At 31.9% G+C, this 19961-nt stretch overlaps 2 protein-coding genes across 2 annotated transcripts; both read left to right on the forward strand.

The window, feature by feature from the left end:
* Window positions 1-232: 232 nt before the first annotated feature.
* Window positions 233-3304, forward strand: LOC121120131 (serine/threonine-protein kinase tricornered). Its single transcript, XM_040714974.2, has 7 exons — window positions 233-685; window positions 760-928; window positions 986-1193; window positions 1250-1367; window positions 1472-1727; window positions 1790-1977; window positions 2039-3304. The coding sequence occupies exons 1-7, from the start codon at window positions 540-542 to the stop codon at window positions 2343-2345; spliced, it is 1392 nt and encodes a 463-aa protein (XP_040570908.1). The 5' UTR covers window positions 233-539; the 3' UTR covers window positions 2346-3304.
* Window positions 3305-4176: 872 nt separating this feature from the next.
* Window positions 4177-5063, forward strand: LOC121120454 (uncharacterized). The gene is made up of 2 exons (XM_040715325.2): window positions 4177-4664; window positions 4723-5063. Exons 1-2 carry the CDS (start codon window positions 4401-4403, stop codon window positions 5005-5007), a joined length of 549 nt encoding a protein of 182 aa, XP_040571259.1. The 5' UTR covers window positions 4177-4400; the 3' UTR covers window positions 5008-5063.
* Window positions 5064-19961: the final 14898 nt, after the last annotated feature.

Genomic DNA, 19961 nt, shown 5'->3' on the forward strand with positions numbered 1-19961 from the left:
CATCTCCCTTGAAATGTCCTAATTGCAATTTGATACAAGGTATAATGCTCTGCATTTGAATATTCAGCATTCAAAGGCAGTATTTTCAAATAGGATATGCATATTATTGTGATATTTAATTTATAATGTAGGTGTATAAACTATAAAGCTATAGAAATAGAGTAGTGAATATATTAAGGTTTGTCAGTCTTAAATGCAGGCTGGCTAGAGAACAGAAGGAAAGAAATAAAGAGAGAGAGAGAGAGTGAGTGAGTCAAGAACTGTGAGTCTGTTGTTTACTTCAAATGACAATTAAATAAAACACAGACATACGTACATTGACAACAATATATTAATTATTGTATCTAAATCTTGATTAATAAATATTTATATTAAATGTTGTTGTTGTTGTAGCTGGAGCGAGAAGCTACGGAGAAAAGACTAATCAAAAAGTGCTTGGGTCCAATACATTTCCATTAGGAGTCGTCACGGAAAACTCAGTCATAATTATTCGGAATTTAAACTTAAAGAGACGAAAGCAGCAACGACGAAGTGATAGGATGTCCTCATCGACGACGGAGACTCCTTCTTCCTTCCCTGAGCCGCGTTTCTCGGATCATACCTGGGACAAAGCAACAAAAGCCAAAGTTACACTTGAAAACTACTACAATAATCTAATTTCTCAGCATAAGGAACGAAGGGGCAGGTACTAAAGCTTAAAAGGATCTTTCTCTGAAGTAATTCAGTAATAATATTTCCATTTGATCCTCTTATTTCTAGACTATTGCGCCTGGAAGAGTCCTTGAAGGATGAGCCCGAATCTCAAAAGTTGGAAAAACTTCAGCAACACGCTGTCAAAGAGACTGAATATTTACGCTTTAAAAGATCGCGTCTAGGCGTAGACGATTTTGATTCCTTGAAAATCATTGGACGTGGTGCATTCGGAGAGGTAAGCATGAATTTTATTGATGTTTTTTTAGATCATATTCATCTTAAATCATTATAGGTACGACTTGTTCAAAAAGTGGATACCGGTCATGTCTATGCGATGAAAATATTGCATAAGGTAGATATGGTCAAAAAAGAACAATTGGCTCACGTTAGAGCAGAAAGAGATATTCTGGTAGAAGCAGATCATCAATGGGTTGTTAAAATGCACTATTCCTTTCAAGATCTGAATAATTTATATCTCATCATGGAATTTTTACCTGGTGGTAAGGAAGGAATTGTGCAATTAACAATTTTCAAATAATCTGGGTTTTTTTTCTAGGAGACATGATGACATTGCTAATGAAAAAAGATACATTGTCGGAAGAAGTAACTCAATTTTACATTGCTGAAACTGGATTAGCCATTGAAGCCATTCATAAATTGGGGTTTATTCATCGGTAAGAGTTTGTATTGGTTAATTATTTAGAGTAGCATATTGACAAAATAACAATCTCTTATAAAATATTCATTAATTAATTATGTTCGTATGTTATGTTTCTAGGGACATTAAACCGGACAATCTTTTACTTGATGCCCGTGGACATGTTAAGTTATCTGACTTTGGTCTTTGTACAGGATTAAAAAAGTCGCATCGGACTGAATTTTATCGTGATTTATCTCAGGCAAATCCTTCTGACTTCACATCTGGCCCTTCTAATTCCAAGAGAAAAGCTGAAAGCTGGAAGAAAAATCGTCGTCAGTTGGCATACTCCACTGTTGGAACTCCAGATTACATTGCACCGGAAGTATTTTTACAGGTAAAGGAATCACAAGGATGACTTATTTTTGTTTTTATTGTATGATTGTATTTTTATTATAGACCGGTTATTCCTCAAATTGCGATTGGTGGAGTCTTGGAGTAATCATGTTTGAAATGTTGATAGGACATCCACCTTTTTGCAGCGAAAATCCTCAAGAGACCTATAGGAAAATAATGAATTGGAAAGGAGCTTTAGTTTTTCCGCCTGAAGTTCCAATATCTGAATCAGCAGAGGAAACTATACGAAAGTAGGAAACTATTTATATTTAACATTGATTATATTTATTTTCATACAATTATGCTACACAGGTTTTGCTGCGAGTCTGATTTTCGAGTTAGCTCTTTAGACGACATAAAAAAGATCAATTTTTTCCAAGGTGTTGATTGGGACCACATACGAGAACGTCCTGCTGCTATCGCCGTCAATGTTAAATCTATTGATGATACTTCAAACTTTGATGAGTTTACTGAAACAGATTTAACCTTACCAAAGCCTCCTAAAACATGCGACCAAAAATCTGGTTATAAAGACTGGGTCTTTATAAATTATACGTTTAAAAGATTTGAGGGACTTACTCAAAGAGGTCCTATTCTTCCCATTCGAAAGAAATCTTAACCTGATCCAATGAGTAAGCAATGCAAGAGGGAACAAAGTCATCAAATGAGACTTGACGCCTACATATGTAAACCAAAATCGTCAGATATTGATTTTACAATAATTTAGTATTCTATGAAGAAGAATTTATTATTACCAGGCATATTGACATACTTTTAACATATCCTTTGGTATACAGAGTAAGCAGTATTTACTATTAAGCCTTTACCTGTATTTATTCCCTTTTAAAAAATATATAATAAGAACACTGAATTATTCCGGTACGTTTTTTAAGATAACTATTACACTATCTACAATGTTGTTGCAATAGTTTTTAAGATATGTATTGTATATATTATATGAGTTTCATTTTTGTACCATGCATTTACTTTTTTTAAGATAATTATATTATTTATGATTTAACTTCTCTTAATGTGGTGCACATCACTTGCTTTCACGACTTGGAAAAAGAGATAAAAAGAATCTGTTAGTTGACAATTTATGAATGATATTTATAAAATTGTAATCCCCCCCCCTCATCTGTGACATTGCAAATATACTTACTTTTCCCCTTCTGTGATATACATATTTATATTTTTCGGATTTGTAAAAAGTTGTTTAATTTCTCTTCAATATAAAATTGAAGGACTTGTGTTGTAAGCCTTTGATCAATCCTTTGAAAGCTCATAAAGTGGAGACTATAAAATTGTCTATTTTTCATTAATACATGTCTTTTGTACTCATTTTCTATCCAAAGTATGCATGCATAAGAAAAAAATAAGGAAATATACTTAATATATATATAGGAATCTATAATTTGGTCTGATGAAAATCTCAGGTATTATATACATGTTTCATCAATACTATCTTTCTTGTTGTTTGATCGATATAATTCAAATAATTCGATGTAGTTTCAAAATACTCCTGTCATTTTTTTTTTAATTAAGGGAATTGTTGCTTAATAAATAATGTTGATTTAATTGTTGCGACGTTTTATTTAATTCAAATGGTAGATAAGAGCCACTGGCGGCGAAATGTTTTTTTGACAAATTTTGAACGAAAAGTTTTTAATTTTACAGTTAAAATTTATTAGAAAATATTACATTAGGACGAATAAATATTTAAAAAACAAAATGGATATTTTCTCTCGAAAATTTACATTTCAAATATTTTAGACTCTACTTATTTTAGAACAAAGAGGTGAAACGAAGACCAGGTAATCAATATTTCTACAAGGCAGTGTTCGTAGCGACACTTTTTCTTGTCCGCTAGGAGCGTTGAATATAGGTAAAAGGGGTTTTTATTTTAAAATTAACTCAAGTCAACAAAATTTTACTTTTAAAAAATCTTTTAATTTCTATATTCAATTTCTAGAAGTACTTGTCTACATGATTACGAAACTGTCATTATTTTTTTTTTAATATTTCAATCCACTTTATACTCCTTTGTTTCCAGCGATTTATTTCCTGTTTCCAATCTTGAAAAATGGCTAGAAATCCAATTTTTCCATTTAAATTGAAATTGTTTAATTTGAACGGCTGTCAAATAAACACTAATTTCATAATTGAAAAGTGAGAGAGTTTTTGCAATTTGGTATTCAAATGATAACTATTCCAATACGTCTTTGATTCCAATAATTGCAAGTTCAAGACAAAAAAAGAAGTTGGCAAAGATGAAATATTTTTAATATTATTAAATTCAAAAGATAAACTATTTCAAAGTATTTGTATTATCTCGAATTTTTTATAATATGGCCAAAATGTCTGAAATTTACTTACGTTAGCCATACGTATCATAGATAACATTATTATTGATATAATTTAATTTAATATTTATGTTTTTGAAAGGTTTACATACCAAGATTGATAAAAGAGAGAGCATACACAAGTCATGAGACAAAACACTATCTACTCTATGGCATTGGGATTGCACAAAGTTTAATCTAAAGATTTGAATTGATCTTATCTTAAGCAAATGTGATAATATGAGGTCTAGAAAATATAAAAGCCTCTTTATTGTTGCAAATCCTTGTAGTTTCATATCTTCAACTTCCAAAGAAACATACATACCCACATCATGAAATTCATTGCAGTTCTTGGTCTTTTGATCGCTGGAGCATCTGCTCTCTCAGTTGAGATCCCGTGGGATACCTGTGTTGAAGACAGTGCCGCTACCCTTGTCACTGACTTCACTCCCTATCCCGTGAGAATCGTTTCTGGAGAACAATTGAGCACAAAACTTGTATTGAATGTCCTCAAGGAAATTGATGGAGACCTTGAAGTTGAATTGAAAATGGCCAAGAAAGGAGCTCTTTTCAATATTCCCATTCCTTGCATTGAGGTAATTTCTTCCATTTTAAATTAGATTTTTAATTTCACAATGGATTTATAATTCATAGATTTCTGAGGGATTTTTTCTCGGATCCTGCAAGTACAAGGTTGCTGAACTATTGGAAAAATACGGAGAACTCTTGTGCCCTGACTTTGTTCCCGAAGGACAAGAGTGCTCTCTCCCTATCAAGCCCGGTACATTTGGAGGTGAAGGAAGTCTAACCCTTCCTAATATCCCCAATGCCATCGCCAATTTGGCTAAGGGAAAGATCATTGTTTCCGCCAATATCGTAAAGGATGGAAGTGAAAGTGTTGCATGCATCTCTGGAGTTATTGAACTTACCAACAAATAAATTTCCAATTTAATCTTTGTTTAAAATAGAAAAATAAAAGAAAATTGTACACCCGAGATCTTTAGTGTGTGTGTTGTGTTTGGGGGGAGGGGAAGGATGTTAATTTATTAAAATGAGCAAATTAAATTTGGGCCTGACTTTTCTATTGACTACATATTTTGACAAGTATTTTGGTGAAAAAATAAAAAAAAATCGGCCGCCAGACCTAAAAACAGTCCTCCGTTTTATTGCAAGTGACTAAAATGATAGAAACTATGTACTGTTATTTGGAGTGTCGAAATCAAATGTACATGTAGTTGGACAACGGATCATTAGGTTAACTGTTTATGAAGTAAGAAAATAAATAAAAAATAAATTTTGTAGAATTTTTTTCAATATTGCTGAAGAGTTTCAAATTTCTATGCAAATACCAAAAAGAGTATTTTTTATTCGTAATGTATATTTTAGGATTGATGTAGCTATTTATAAATTCATTTCCCAGATTGCATCCAGATTAATTAGAGGGGGAACACTTATTTTGTACAAATGCATTCAAGCCAAAGAAAGGTTTTTTTTAAGTACAATTAGATTCTATAATTGAGTGTAATTCTATTTATTTCAAAATTAAGATAAGTATCAAAAGAGACTTAATAAGTATCTGATTCCGAGGAATGATAGATTTCCATTTTTCTAAAAACTCTCCATTTTTGTTAGGAAATCGATGCAAAGAAGCTTGTTTATGGTTTTTAACATCTTTTCCAGCAACTTTTTCAATTTTACTAGATAGAACTACGTATGTAGACGGTATTTATATTTTCAATAAAAAATGCTGTTATAAAATTTAGTATAAAGTGAATATACAGTATGTCCAAAAATTGATGGTGGTATTAAAAGTATCAATTTGATATTAAAAAAAAAAAATTCTGGTCGAAATAAAATGAAATTTGGCTGATACACAACCATTAGGCAATATTGATTTTTTTTGATGCAATAATTTTCGATGATTACATCATACATCAGTATATAAGGTCTCAGAAAATACCACAGGATGTTAATTTAAATTCAATATCCGAAAGGGTAAGAGAACACGCTTTGGAGTTCAGGGCCAAGGCTGTTGGCATGATAGAGGGTGGATCAAGCCAGAGAGACGTTGCTGAAAGGTTAAAGATTACTCTCAGGACCATTGAGAGTTGGTGTAAGAAAAGGAAAGATGGACAAACCCATACAAATCGGAAGGGTCGAGAAAGGAAGAAAATAATTAGCAAATTTCCCAAACTGGTGATTTCAAAACTTTCGACCAAAAAGAGACAATCCACTAGGAAACTTGTTCCAAGATTGACTTCAAAGGGCTATCCAATATCCAAATCATCTTCCCCAACTACCTGAGACACTCTTGGAATGCTTTGCCATACAAACATCATCTATACCCCAAACTTTCAGAAAACCTAAGGAAGTTCTGTTGTGAGTGGAAACACTGGACTGCAGATGACTGGAAATTTTAGTAAATTTTTCTATGATTAGACACATTTTATAGGAACTGCATTCAAGATAACTTAATAAATAATTTATCTTTTGAATGCTTAAATGTTTTTTATCTATTTTTATAACCTTAAATTTTCAATTATTTAGTTATTTCATTTCAATATAATGTTATTTTCCCTGAACTAGTCTAGTTTATAAAGTCTATCAAAATTATGGATATACACGTATATAATAGCAATATCAACTATATTTAGTTCGATGCTTGGAGGGTATCATTCCCTTCAATAATATCATATCATTTGGGCGTTATCTAATAAAATAAAAGTCATAATAAGTATATACCAACCTATTATGATAAATATAGCGCTATTTAAGCACCATTTATCAATTTTATGCAATAGGGAGAGGTTAAACAAACAAGACTTATCTGCTATATTGAACCTTCAAATTATACTTGGTATAAATGTTATAGAAAAAACTTTAGATGGAGTTATTTCATCTACTACCCATACTTTTCAGTAGTGTTGTGCAGTCCCGTCTAGTTCATCCTCGATCCGTTCCTATTCAGTCCTGCATATTAGTCCTAAAATAAATGAAGTTTGGTCCTTAATGACGTCACTGAACTTTGTTTCTTCTTTCTTAAATCAGTTCCAGTACTGACAATTTGAAGGACCGATCCTATTAGTCTTTAGGATCGGTCTTAAGACTATACGGGACTTCACCAAATATATAAGGACAACCACAAGACTACTTTTCAGTATATATTCAGGAAGATTATTGATTCATTACTCAAAACTACAGAAAACAATCAAAAATTAGAATGGGCTCTCGATAGAGCGCAAGATCTCCGCTTATAATCAAATTGAGTTATGTATCTCAATTTGTCGGATATACATTTTCTATGTTTTATGGCACCTTGACCTTTGACCTTCACATCTCACAATTTAGTCGCCTCTTACTGTGACCATATAGGTATAATCTTTGCACCAAGTTTGATCAATAACGATTTGTATCTTTTGCTGTAACCCTGGTGACTAACAAACAAACAGAGTCAAATATGTAAAGTCTGTTCAACTTCGTTGCGGAGGTAACAACAACACAAATATTAGGGAAAGAAAATTTTAATCATCTACTCTCTATTAGCTATTGCACCGACTGACAGTTGTTATTCTTTCATGATTCACGACTATATACTATTATTGTTAAATTAAATAGTAACTTATATTTCGTTTTATTAGGTTTATTTGATAATTCGTAAAAAAGTTAATACGGCCACTTAAAAATAAATTCTAAGTTAAAAAAGAAAATGACGTATTCTATAAAATATTAGGTGCTTATGTTAGTAATTATATTACATCTAAATGATTAATTAAACAATAAACGATGCAACAGTATTTTCATTTACCCGCTGAAACTTACATAAATTATTGGTATTTAAGCAGTAGGAGACAAACAAAAATGACAATTAAAACCTTCAACCACCATGTTTTTTTAAAAAAAATCAATTTTTTAGGATATAACCCACGACGCAGTCCCATATTTCAACATGGAATAACTATATGTATAAAAATCAAAGCTAATAATATACTTTTATTTTTTCATAAAGTTCTTTAGCTAGAGATGGCGAGCATGTGTTTGATTTGACTTTAAAATATGGCTATGGAAAAATTGTGAGAAAACATTAAGATCTATGCTCGAACCTTTTTGCAAAGTCAACTCCTTTCGTATAGGGAACGCTTCTTGATTTCAAAAATCTCTTTTGAAAAAATTTGCTATTTTCAATAATCCAAGATATCAACATTGGAACACAAAGGGTTCAGACATACTAATAAATGTTACAGGAAATCCTAGAAATACCCCTTCACTGTTTCCATTAGGAGATGAAATTGAAACAATTGAGTTCATTAGCCAATCTCGACAGTTTGGAAACTGTTTTATGTTTGGTCATTTTAGGTCTTCTTGTGGTGAAAAAACTAATTTGGTTCATTACTATAAGTCTTGGAGGATCTCTAGGCTTAAGAGAAAAAATGGGAGAGAAAAAGTACTTTTATTTCGAGAAGAGGAGCTAGTTCAAAGGGAAAAACATATGTGAGACGAGGGGAAGATTGTAAAGCTCAAGAACCGAACGGGGATGAGCTAATAGATTCAAATCAAGTATCAACTGTTTATTCAGAGAACACTCCAGTTTCATCCACATCGGCTTCGAAGACATCTAGTAATACTAATGAAAGTATCTCGGATTCTACAGTGGAAATAGTTAGCTTAGTTCCGAACTCCTTTGAACCAAATTCAACAACTAACACTATGTAATGAGACGTCTAATAAACCTTTTCTGAGGGGAAAAATTGTCGAAATCAGTCGTACTAGGTTCCAATCACTTAACATAAGTAATAGAAATGAATTGCACTCTAATTGTCAAACGTTGAATGAGATGAAGATACCCAAAAAGTATCTGACTAATAAACTCCAGCACAAAATAACCGACTTTTTTCCTCTGAAAATCTCAAATGATCTAAAGACCAATATAGGACTCTACAATTTTGTCGTTGAATATAAGAGGAGGAGGAGATAGACGAGTTAGACATGGTGTTATGAAACATCTATTGAATTAAAAACCCGATATCCTATGTCTGCAAGATGTGGTGACTCAAGTGTCCTTGTCCTGCTCGGGAAATTGTCCCCTGTGTCTGCCATCTTTATTCCATTTTTTTCCTGGTTCAGGTAAGAGAGTAGTGCTAACTTTCGTCTCCAAAAGAGTACCAAAGCCAATATTTGAAAAATAATATACAATCAAAAGTCATTGGCATAAAATTATTGATACCTTGTCTGGCTGTACTTTTTCAGTCATCAATGCGTATGGGCCAAATTCCAAGTCGTTGACTTTTTTTCAGTCTATTATTGATTTCCAAACTACTGACAATTCTCCAATGCTTTTGATTGGAAATTTCAATGTAGACCTGGATAAGCTAGCGAGATCTTGTCTATTATGCTACAATATTTTGGGAACTTATAAAAAAGTTTAAATTACTGGATTTGACGAAAAAGTTGAGTCTAGAGGATAATATTTCCTGGAGTTGTGGGGATAGATCTTCAAGAATTGATTTAGCCTTAATATTGTTTTTTTTTGTTAAGAATATTAAAAATACTTCATATAGACCAGATCCGTCGATCGATCACAAAATTATTGATATAACTCTTCTGTTTCTTCCCGCAGTCATCAGTTTAAAGTTCCGAAATTTATATTAAGGGAATATAATTTCAAAAAGTTTTTAAAATCCAATCTTTTAAAAGGTCTTAGTTTTCTGCCTTCTCGATGTGCTTCTAAATTATTGTCTCATATTGATGTTAAAACAATACAAAAATTTATTAAATCTCACAAAAAGAAAGAAAATAGGTTCCAAAAGAGTATTGAAAAAGTTATAAATAGCTCCTCTAGTTGTTTTTTTTAAATTACACCACAGATTTGGTGAATTCATACAGAATCTTTGACATTGCTGAAACTGAAATGAGAAGAAAAGTAGATCGCGAAACCGATTCCATTCTTTGGAACAATCAGATGGAGATCCATGGAGAAGTCTGGAAAAATGCCCCCTTTCTCTTACAAAAGGAAGGATAGATCTTTTACCTTAAAAGGTTATGGCACTGATTTCAATCACTGGAGGTCCATTACAGTTTTAAATGAAGCTTACATAATATTTTCTGGTGTTTTAGCTAAGCAAATTGAACCCATTTTAAACCAAATATTGAAGATGAACAAAAAGGTTTCCGGAGAAATATAAAAATTATGGATATTTTACAAAATATAGCTACATCAATTGAATCTCTTAATAGGAGTAGCAAGTTTGGTGCATTGATTGCAATTAATTTTTGCAAAGCATTTGATTCTGTACGTCACTGCCACACTATGAGATCTGTTAAAATGTTACTCCCCAAATATTTTTTTAACCATATCAGAGCTTTACTCATTAACGGATCTTCTATAATTTCGTTGGATGGTAGAATGAGTGAACCCTTTCAATTAAAAAAGAGATGTAGACAAGGATGTCGAGTCTCCCCTTGTTATTTATATCTGCCATCGATGAACTTACAAGGATCATTTCGATGAAGTATTGGGGATTTGTTGTCTCTTTTTGTGGTACTCCACATCTAATTGACCTATATACTGATGATGTAATGTTAATCATTGAAGCCAATTCGACATTTCAAGTTCGTTATAGGATCAAAGTTCTTTTGACTTTTTTTAACAAATATAAGGTCAATTCTGGATTAAAAATTAATCTAACTAAACCCACCATCCTTCCCCTTGGATCTTCGAACCCGGATAGTTCTACAATAATCAAAGCATGTAGAGTTATACCAAAGGTAAACATCTTAGACATAGAATGGTCAACCAACGGGGCATCAAGAGGTAATTGGGTACGATTAAATATGATGGTCAACAAAGAGATAAAAAAATGGCGTCATTTATCTCTACAAGAACCCATTTATTTATTTAATTTGAGAATTGTTCCTCTTGTATTATACAGAGCTACCTGAATTCCTTCTATAGCAGAATCTGCAATGATGCAAGAAGATCGAAGGTTTAAGGGCCTCTTCCATAAAAATATATTTCAGCTTTAAAGCGTCCAAAGTTTAAATTAGGAGGTGGGATCTGCCTTTTATTTAGTATAATTCCAGAATGTTACAAAAAGGTTATGGAGGAATTAGGTGTATACCCGTTAAGAGACTGAAGGTGAACTTCACGTCCTCTAAATATCATAAATGGATCCAAATGGGAACATCTAGAACTAATCGGTATTTGGAAGTTTTTTCGCCACTGTTAGCGTCTATTCAGAGAATTTTATGGAAAGGAAGGCCTACTTATCATTCAGATTCAACAATTGATATAATTCACGAAAAAAAGGAGTAAAATGCCTTCTATTAATAAGTTTGGGAATCCGTTTTTATTAGAGAAGACTGCTCTCCATCATAACAGTTATCATGACTTAAGCCAGGAATCTATATATTGGGAAGAGGTCTCTTAAATATTTTACTCCTTCGAAAGCATGGTTTTTAAAAGTGAGCTTTTGCAAAAATTTATCTGTGGAAGTGAAGTCTGCGTCAGATAAATACAGCGAGCAGGGATCAAATTGTCGCCAAAATATTTTTCTACAAAAAACAACACAAAATATACATTTTTTTACTTTTTTATTGAAAATCAAAACTATGATGAGCATATAGGTATAAAGTAGCCATTCATTTAATATAATCAACCGTTGGCATCAATAACGACCTCAATACGGCCTCTGAACCGGCCGCAGGCTCTTCTGACCATTTCATTGTCCATGTTACCGAATACCTCCTTGATGGAGTCCATCAGGCTGGCCTTGGTGCTATGGGGATGTCTGTTGGTATGTCTCTCGACATAGCCCCAGACAAAATAGTCCAAAGGATTAAGGTGGGGAGAGTTAGGAGGCCACAAATCCTTGGTTACGACGTCATAACAGTTCTCGGTTAACCACTGCATGGAGATTTTGGACACATGGCAGGGTGCTGAGTCCTGTTGCCACACCTAGGGAAGCCCAGATCCCTCGCCATGGCCTTCTTGGACCTGGTAGGGTCATCCTCAACCATCTTCTTCACCTTGTCGACAAAGTCGATGTCCCTGACCTTCCTGTCGGCGCCCTCCTCCTTGGGTACCCTCTTTATGGTGGCATCAACATCCCAGGTGTCCTCTATTTTCTGACGGATACGCTGAACAGTCCGTAAATTCACTCCTATCGTCAGCTGACAAGAATAGCTTTCCTATTTGTTAACCGGTTTTTTATTTGATAATGTCGTCTTCAAGTTATCAAGGTTTAAAGTAGGCGACAATCTGATCTCCGCTCCCTGTATATGGTACTACTCGATCTTCTTCCTTCATGGGAAAGAAGAATTCACCGATCCATTTCCTGAATTTCAGACGGAACCAAATTTACGGCACAATTTTAAATTTCCACTGACAATATCAAATTTTATTATCCGTGCAAAGACTGCAGTTTTATATTCAACTCTACCATGCACGCTTTTGCTGGTTGCTCAGTTTTGTGAGTAGTCAAATGTTTTATCCAATTCAACGTTTGTTTGACAGAAGATATTTCTTCTAACTTAATAAAGACAAATATAGTATTTGGAGCTTATAAGATCAATAAAAATACTTCTCCTGGTCACAGAGCAGTGGATTTTGCTTTATTAATATAAAATCATTGGTTTGCTAAAAAATTAAGACTTGACTCTCCATTACATGTGGAAGAATTAAGAGCTATAATGATAAGCGCAGCTACTCGATATTCAGCACTTTCTATCAAAATCCCTCTGTCATCATCTTCATCGTAGGCATGGGCCGGAAATATCATCAAATTTGTTCCTTCGAGGTCCGTGCAATATTTTAATCTCATCAAGTCAATGATAAGAAGACATCTTCGTTTTTTATTAACCTTGGCTGATGTTTAGAATTTTTTTCTTTTAATAATATATCAGGTTATTTTACTTCAGGACATTAAATATGAACTATAATGTTCCTTTATATTTTTTTTAAAACGTAATTGTCCTATGGCTTTTTATTTATATGATCTGCTTTTATCTTTATGTGTATTCATTATTTACGCTATTTGTATTATAGAATATAAATGAATTATTTTAACAAAAAAAAAAAAAAAAAAATTAGTCAATTTCTTATACAACAACAACAAAAAAAAGATAACTAAATTGCATTTATGGTTTTTTTTTACAGAAGTGTGTCTCAAAGACATGGGGATTTTGTATGCTTAAAATGGTACAAATAGTTGGTAGAGCACAAGAGTGCGTACATTTAGGTTTGATTATATGTAACTATGAATTCTTACAGACTTTTCAACTTTGCAGAAACATCTCCATTCTATCCACTCTTGCTCATGTGAGCAAATCAAAATTTAATTATTTTTGGTTATATTTATACTTTTTTTTGTCTCCAATGAAGTCATAGACGGTAGATTCTGATTGGAGTCTTCTTGGTTAATTTTACGAGATAAGTTTGCGTAAATGAATCGTAGATATTTGTTGTTTGCTTCTAAACCACTGTAGGAAAATTGTCCTACTTCTGAACATCTGTTTCGTTCAAACAGAGTGACTGTTGTTGATCCAACTATCACCAAAAAAGCTGTAAATGATTAAGTGCTAAAATTCAATGATAAAGTGGCGATATCTTGTGGTATAAATCTTCATTTTGTTTGTGTACGCCCTAAGAAGAGCCCACCTTGTAAAATGCAATCCTGGAATAATCTACATCTTAAAGGTGCCGTTTTTTGCGTAGATTTACACAAGAGCTTGTGGTGCAGTTGGTGAGTTACCTTCGGGTATATCATCTAACCGTGTAACGTCATTCTTGGGGGGAGGTATAACTTGGTTTTATTGGTAAGGACTTTATTGGGACCTCTTCCTTGCCAGCTCAATCTTTTACTCTTGCAATCATTTCAAAAGCTAGCTAGTCCTCTTTATGATCCAACGAAAAACCAGATTGTTTTCTCAGTCGGTTCCTAAGCTCACCAATAGTCAAATTAGGACATATAGTTTTGCATAAATAAATTACAGACTGTACGTGGTTCTGTACCAGATATATTATAATTTTTTTTGTCATTTTATTTGTTGAGTTAACATGAGAACTTAGCTGAATACTTAAAAATTAAATTCGTAGACTCTAACAACAAAATCACTCATGATCTTGCAATGATTTTCATATTTCTAAGTAAATTTTAGGAGCTGAATAATTACCAGAGGATAACTGCTCTATACAAATAGATAAGGAATTTGTCACTGTATAATTTAAAAATAAATGGATATGAATAGAAAGATGAGAATATGTTTTTCTTATTATTCTTACTTATTATATCTATCCTTGAACTCCAGGAGTAATGCCCTTTTGAAGATCTTCTTATTTATTGTGGTGTTTTTTAAGAAAAAAAAAAAAAATGTACATACTTAGAGTAAGTAATTAATCAAAATTATATTTAAAGAAGTCTAATAACTAAGTATTTTAAATAATAATAATAATTAATTAAAGACTAGGAAAATGTTATTAAGTATTTATGGTCTTTAAAAAGTTTGAACTCATCTAAGTTTTTCAAGTGCAATTTTCTGATTGGTCATGAAATGAAAGGTTTTGTCATTATAACACAGTTGAACCTAAATGGCATAATTAAGATTATAAACCGTAAACTTGGTAACCTTGACAATTTGAATAATGTTTTGAAAGTAGCTTAACTGTCATAAAGCTCTATTAAATCAGCTGGAAGCAGCCGAAGAGGAAGAAAATAAATAAAAATACGACTCCGTATTTAGGAAAGACATATAGACAGGAATTGTTCCAATGTTCATCCTCAATTCTACTCTAAATCCAACAATTTCACAACACATACTCAGCGTGCCGCTCCATTATTCAGGAGCACACCCTCGTGATTACACTTTATACTTAGATGTTCTCTCCTCAAGAATAAAAGAATATCGATAACAGCTTTAGAAAATAAAATAAAAAATACTGTTCAAGTTGCCCACAACAAAAAACTTGTACGCAAAAAAATGCTTAGGATTAACAAATCTATACTTAATACACCTAAGCTTAAATGATTAATCATGCTCTTTTGCACTGACATAAGATCATTTCACATACTGTCTGGAGTCGACTTTTTATGCATTAAAAAAACAACATTTTGGATATTTATGGATTTATTCGATGATGAGTTATTGTAATCGGACACAGAGACACTCCATATGATCCTTGGCTAGCGTTAGAATGCAAAGAGAGAATCACTTATTGAAGAAATCCATAGAATTGATGGCATCATCTCACAACATTAGTTCCATTTTATACCTTCCAAAGAAACACAGATGATATGAATTTCGGGGTTTGTGCTCCCATTGAGGAAGTTTTTTCTTCCGAAATTATTTATACATTTTTTTATCGTATATCTTCTCTCATAAAAATTATAAAAACCTTGTAAAAGAGTGCTTAAAAAAAAGGATTCAAAATTTGTTAATTTTTCATTCTTAAATTTTACAAATTTATAAATATTAAACCCCTCGCCAAAAATTGGGACCACATAACCTCCTTTTAGGAAATCAAAGGGTATAATATATCATTTATAGTTTCAATTTTTTGAAGGTAGTACCCTTGAAATTTTTAATTTTTAAAGATCCTTGCCTCAAAGCTATAAAGTAAGTGACAAAACGAAGACCACTTGATTAATAATTTACCAAGAAGTTGACTATGCGGTACATTTTTTGAACACCAGAGTAGTGGATCGCAAATTTTTTTGAGTTCTACGCTTGAAATATGTGGCTAGACAATATGAAACTCTACACCTCTCATTGAGATATGGATATAAAATTTAGAGTTCATTTTATACAAATAGATGACTTAAATGCTACATTAACCCTATAAATTTCAAGACAGAGTCAAGTAATATAAGCTATTTGACAATATTTATCAAAAATATTGAAATATATACATATATATATATATATATATGAAATACAACGACGAAATAATCAGATATTGTAAATAAAAAAATTAGTGATATATGTACTACTTGGAATCATTTCTATACTATCAATTCTCTTTTTTTTATACAAGTTCATATGGAAAATGTTTTCTCACATAAATAAGTCGAAGTAAATGGTATAAGTAAAACTAAAGCTGCGTTAGCCAACAATGGGTACTCATTCATCACAGAAATCCAAAATTCGTCAAGTGTTTTAGAAACAAAATTTGTTTTTCGTGTTTGGTAAGATGAAAGTTTGATAAGTGCATTTTTCAAATCAAACGTAATATGATTAGCTGTGGTGGCAAAAGGAGCGTATCCAGTTATGTTCTTGTGGAGCACTATCTTCTGGAAAAAACTTTTTAAACTCCCACTTAGGGGAAAACTGCACCAGAGCATGGATTTCTCAACTACCACGAATATAACTCTTAACGAACAATGCAACCTTCATGAATGAATCCCTTCCATTGAATTTAAAAGGTACATTCTGGAAAGGAAAGAAAAAGTTGCATATGCCATTAGGAAAAGTTATAAAGCAACGTCATCTGTGGTATCTCGATAGTTACTTCTTGCGGCGGGGAAATATTTGAAGTAGACAATGAATCGACTCAAGCTAACATGAGTGTTTCCGATTTGGTTTCTACTTTTGAGTCACCCTTATCTAAACAAGAAGCAATGTTAAATTACAGAAAAACAATTGGTTATTCCATTATGAAGTGGCTTTAGTTAATAAAGGAATTAACTGATATGACTTAGTGAATGTTTTTATGCTAGGTTTACTCTAGGGTTATACTCGTAGGATAATTTGGTTGGTTGGTAAGCATGGGAAATATGTTTTCATTTTGAGAGTTATTAGAATATTTTATTACTGATCCTATAAATTTATTTAATGGTAAAGACCTTGAGTCTACATACATATTATCATCCTGACAAATGATGACTCAATGCATTTCCTGACGAAAACCATCCTATTTTGTCTGTTTACGTATCTTTTTACGAATCTTATATATTTTTTCTAGAACGAAACATATTTAGATTATTAATGAGTTTTACCTAGTAATTGTAGTAAATACTTTTAGCACGTTAAAGAACCTATGTTGCAGACCTTCAGAACCTTACTAATTAAATAGGATCCTTCATGAAAAAGTTACATTAAAGTCATTATGATACTAAATGTGTTGTGTTAACAAAAAAACAATATTGAAAAGATACCTAGAAATGGCAAATTTACTTTTGATACCATACCTAGGGGCTTCCACAGGATTATATTTTAGGGGGAGGAGGCTTGGTTTTTGGAATTTTTTCAAACAAAATCTATAAATTAAAATAAAAAATCCATAGCTAAAAATTAAATTTTTGAAAAAAAAATGATAATTTTAAATGTTTTGTTCTGCTGCATAATTTGCCTGAATGACAAAAAAAAACATAGTAAAAGCAAAAATCTAGCCCACCTCCTACGGACGCCCTGATACATGTATGTCCATAAGTGATTCCCAACTTTTTTTATCACTGTAGATCCCTTGGAAACAGCTGATTTTGCCTGAATATTTGGGTTTAGGATTTTTGAAAACATTTTTTAAATAGAAAAACCATTTCTTGGTGACCTCATGGATCCCTAAATGATGCACTGTGGATTTTCACTTGATAATCACTAGTATATTATACATACAGCATACACACGGCTTAATATTTCATAGACATATTTTTGTTAACTACAGGCTTTGTATTTAAATATATGGAATAAGTTAAAGCACAAAATATTAGTTATAGTTTAAAGCCTTTTTCTGAATTATGAATATGATACTTAATTGGGTAGGGATATGGCCTATTAAATAAAATGTATCATTTTCTCATTCTTTATATGTGGGTTTGAATATTTGAAACTTTAAATGCAACTTGCAGAACTTCTAAAGGATTAATCAGAATAATTTGTTGAGAATACAAATATAATCCACATTTTGAGAAAATAATTCTAGCTTGATTTTGTATCCATTTGTCACATCTATATTTTGTGACATCAATATACAGACGCAAAAGCTTCATTTTCATAATTAAATGATGATCGATGAGTCAAACGCCTCTTGTTTTATTTTTAAGAGTCAGTCAACTGCGCCCACATACCTCTCATCCATTTTTGAAGACGCTAAACTGATAAAAAGTAAATCAACAAATCCTAAAATTAATTGAAGTCTATAAAATAGTATATTGTCTATAAAAGTGGCCACTTGTAATATTGATTCCAAGGTAACAGTATTGATATTATTCTGATGTTGAATACACAAAATCATATTACATCATAATTATTGAAGAGGATGTTTCTTAATTTATCAGAACTATATGTTATTTCGGCAATCAATATACAATACGTGTTTTTTTTTAACAATTGCAATTCTGATTTTGGGTGTTATTTCGGAAGGGTTGCAAGAGACAAAAAAAAGTAACTACGGGTCAACTTAAACTGATCCAGTGCCCTCTTGTCACACTTATCAGCTCCCTCAAAGATGTTTGTGTTTGCCTATGTTTGTTTGATTGTTAGTCACTAGGATTCCGGCAAAGTTAGAGATCAATTTCGATTAAACTTATTACAAAGATTATATATGATCACAGTAAATGATCATTATATTTTGAGGGGTCAAGCAAACATAAAACATAACAAAAATGCATAATCGAACAAATTGAGATACATAGCTCAATTTGGTTTTAGGTGGAGGTAATGTGTCCCATTTTAGTTTAAGATATACATAATTAAATATAACACCTGCTGGGTGTATGAAAAGAACAGGATTTAATTTAATTTTGTATACAAATTCTGAAGGTTCTTTTGGTTTGAAAAGTTTTATAATTTATTATGTATGTAAATTCAATAGTTTTCTACCTACTAAAATACATTTGTTGTTGTTGTGATATTATGTAACATCCTCATCAACAGAGGACTTGAGAATGCATTTTTTTCAGTTACGTTCATATAACTTGATTATTTTTTTAATCCATAGTAAGGATGGATTTATTGGATATTCAAATTATTAGCAAAACAATGATAGCTTCTGACAAATTGCAATTCTTCACAGAAACAAATGTCTAATTTACCGTTCATTGTAAGTAGAGAAGGGTTCTCTGACGTTTCCCAGGACGTTAAGAAGTTAAAATTAATTAATAATTCTTCTGCTTAATATAAAGCAATGTATAAGGAACATAAAGTTTTAAGAATTATTCTCGATCCATATTAGTGTGGTATGTATCTGCATATTTTTTTTTATTTATAAAGAGATAGACTTAGTTTGCCGCTTTTGCGAGGGAGATGAAGAAATTAAAATTAATTATGAACTCTTCCGTTTTTTTAATGAGATTATAAGGTTTAGAGAAGACAAAATATTCAAGTTGAACTATCGTTTTCTCATCTTTCATAATGTTGTCAAAAACCATTTGTTTTATTTTCTCTTCTTTTTTTAAATCTCTAAGTCTGATAATCTTCTTACAAAAAAAAAAAAGTGTGCTAGAATACATATTTTTTTGCAGAGAGAATCCTCCTTCAAATTTTAAGGTCTTTAATTTTAGCTTTATACAAAAAAGTCATTTATTTGTCAAAAAATTGTTATTTTTAGAAAAATACTATTTAAAGGACACCATGGCATTGAAGGCTAATAAAATATTATCAGATCCCTTTCTTTAGCCTTAAAAACTTAGATGAAAAATTTCAGCAAAATCCAATATTTGTTTCGGGTATAGTTTTCGGACAAACATCCCTCACCCCTCCCCACATACACAGACATTTGCATTTGAAATATGGAGTATTATTATAATTAACAAAAAGTGAAATTGATGATGTAGTAAAAAGCCATAAGAAAATCGTTTTGAGAATTCTCACGACTAGGATATTCCTACAGAAATGATGATAAGTCCAAGATAGACTTAGGATGTCCAGAGTCATTTTTCCTAGATACAAAGCCAACATTTGAAAAT

This window comes from Lepeophtheirus salmonis, chromosome 6 (genome assembly GCF_016086655.4).
Source record: "Lepeophtheirus salmonis chromosome 6, UVic_Lsal_1.4, whole genome shotgun sequence".
Lineage (NCBI taxonomy): Eukaryota > Metazoa > Arthropoda > Copepoda > Siphonostomatoida > Caligidae > Lepeophtheirus > Lepeophtheirus salmonis.

Bases quoted from the DNA above. Each gene is read 5' to 3' on its own strand.
- LOC121120131 (XM_040714974.2), top strand. From the start codon at position 540: ATGTCCTCATCGACGACGGAGACTCCTTCTTCCTTCCCTGAGCCGCGT. The intron at 686-759 runs GTACTAAAGCTT...TCTTATTTCTAG, and splicing joins CATAAGGAACGAAGGGGCAG to ACTATTGCGCCTGGAAGAGT. The intron at 1,368-1,471 runs GTAAGAGTTTGT...TTATGTTTCTAG, and splicing joins AAATTGGGGTTTATTCATCG to GGACATTAAACCGGACAATC.
- LOC121120454 (XM_040715325.2), top strand. From the start codon at position 4,401: ATGAAATTCATTGCAGTTCTTGGTCTTTTGATCGCTGGAGCATCTGCT. The intron at 4,665-4,722 runs GTAATTTCTTCC...TATAATTCATAG, and splicing joins TTCCCATTCCTTGCATTGAG to ATTTCTGAGGGATTTTTTCT.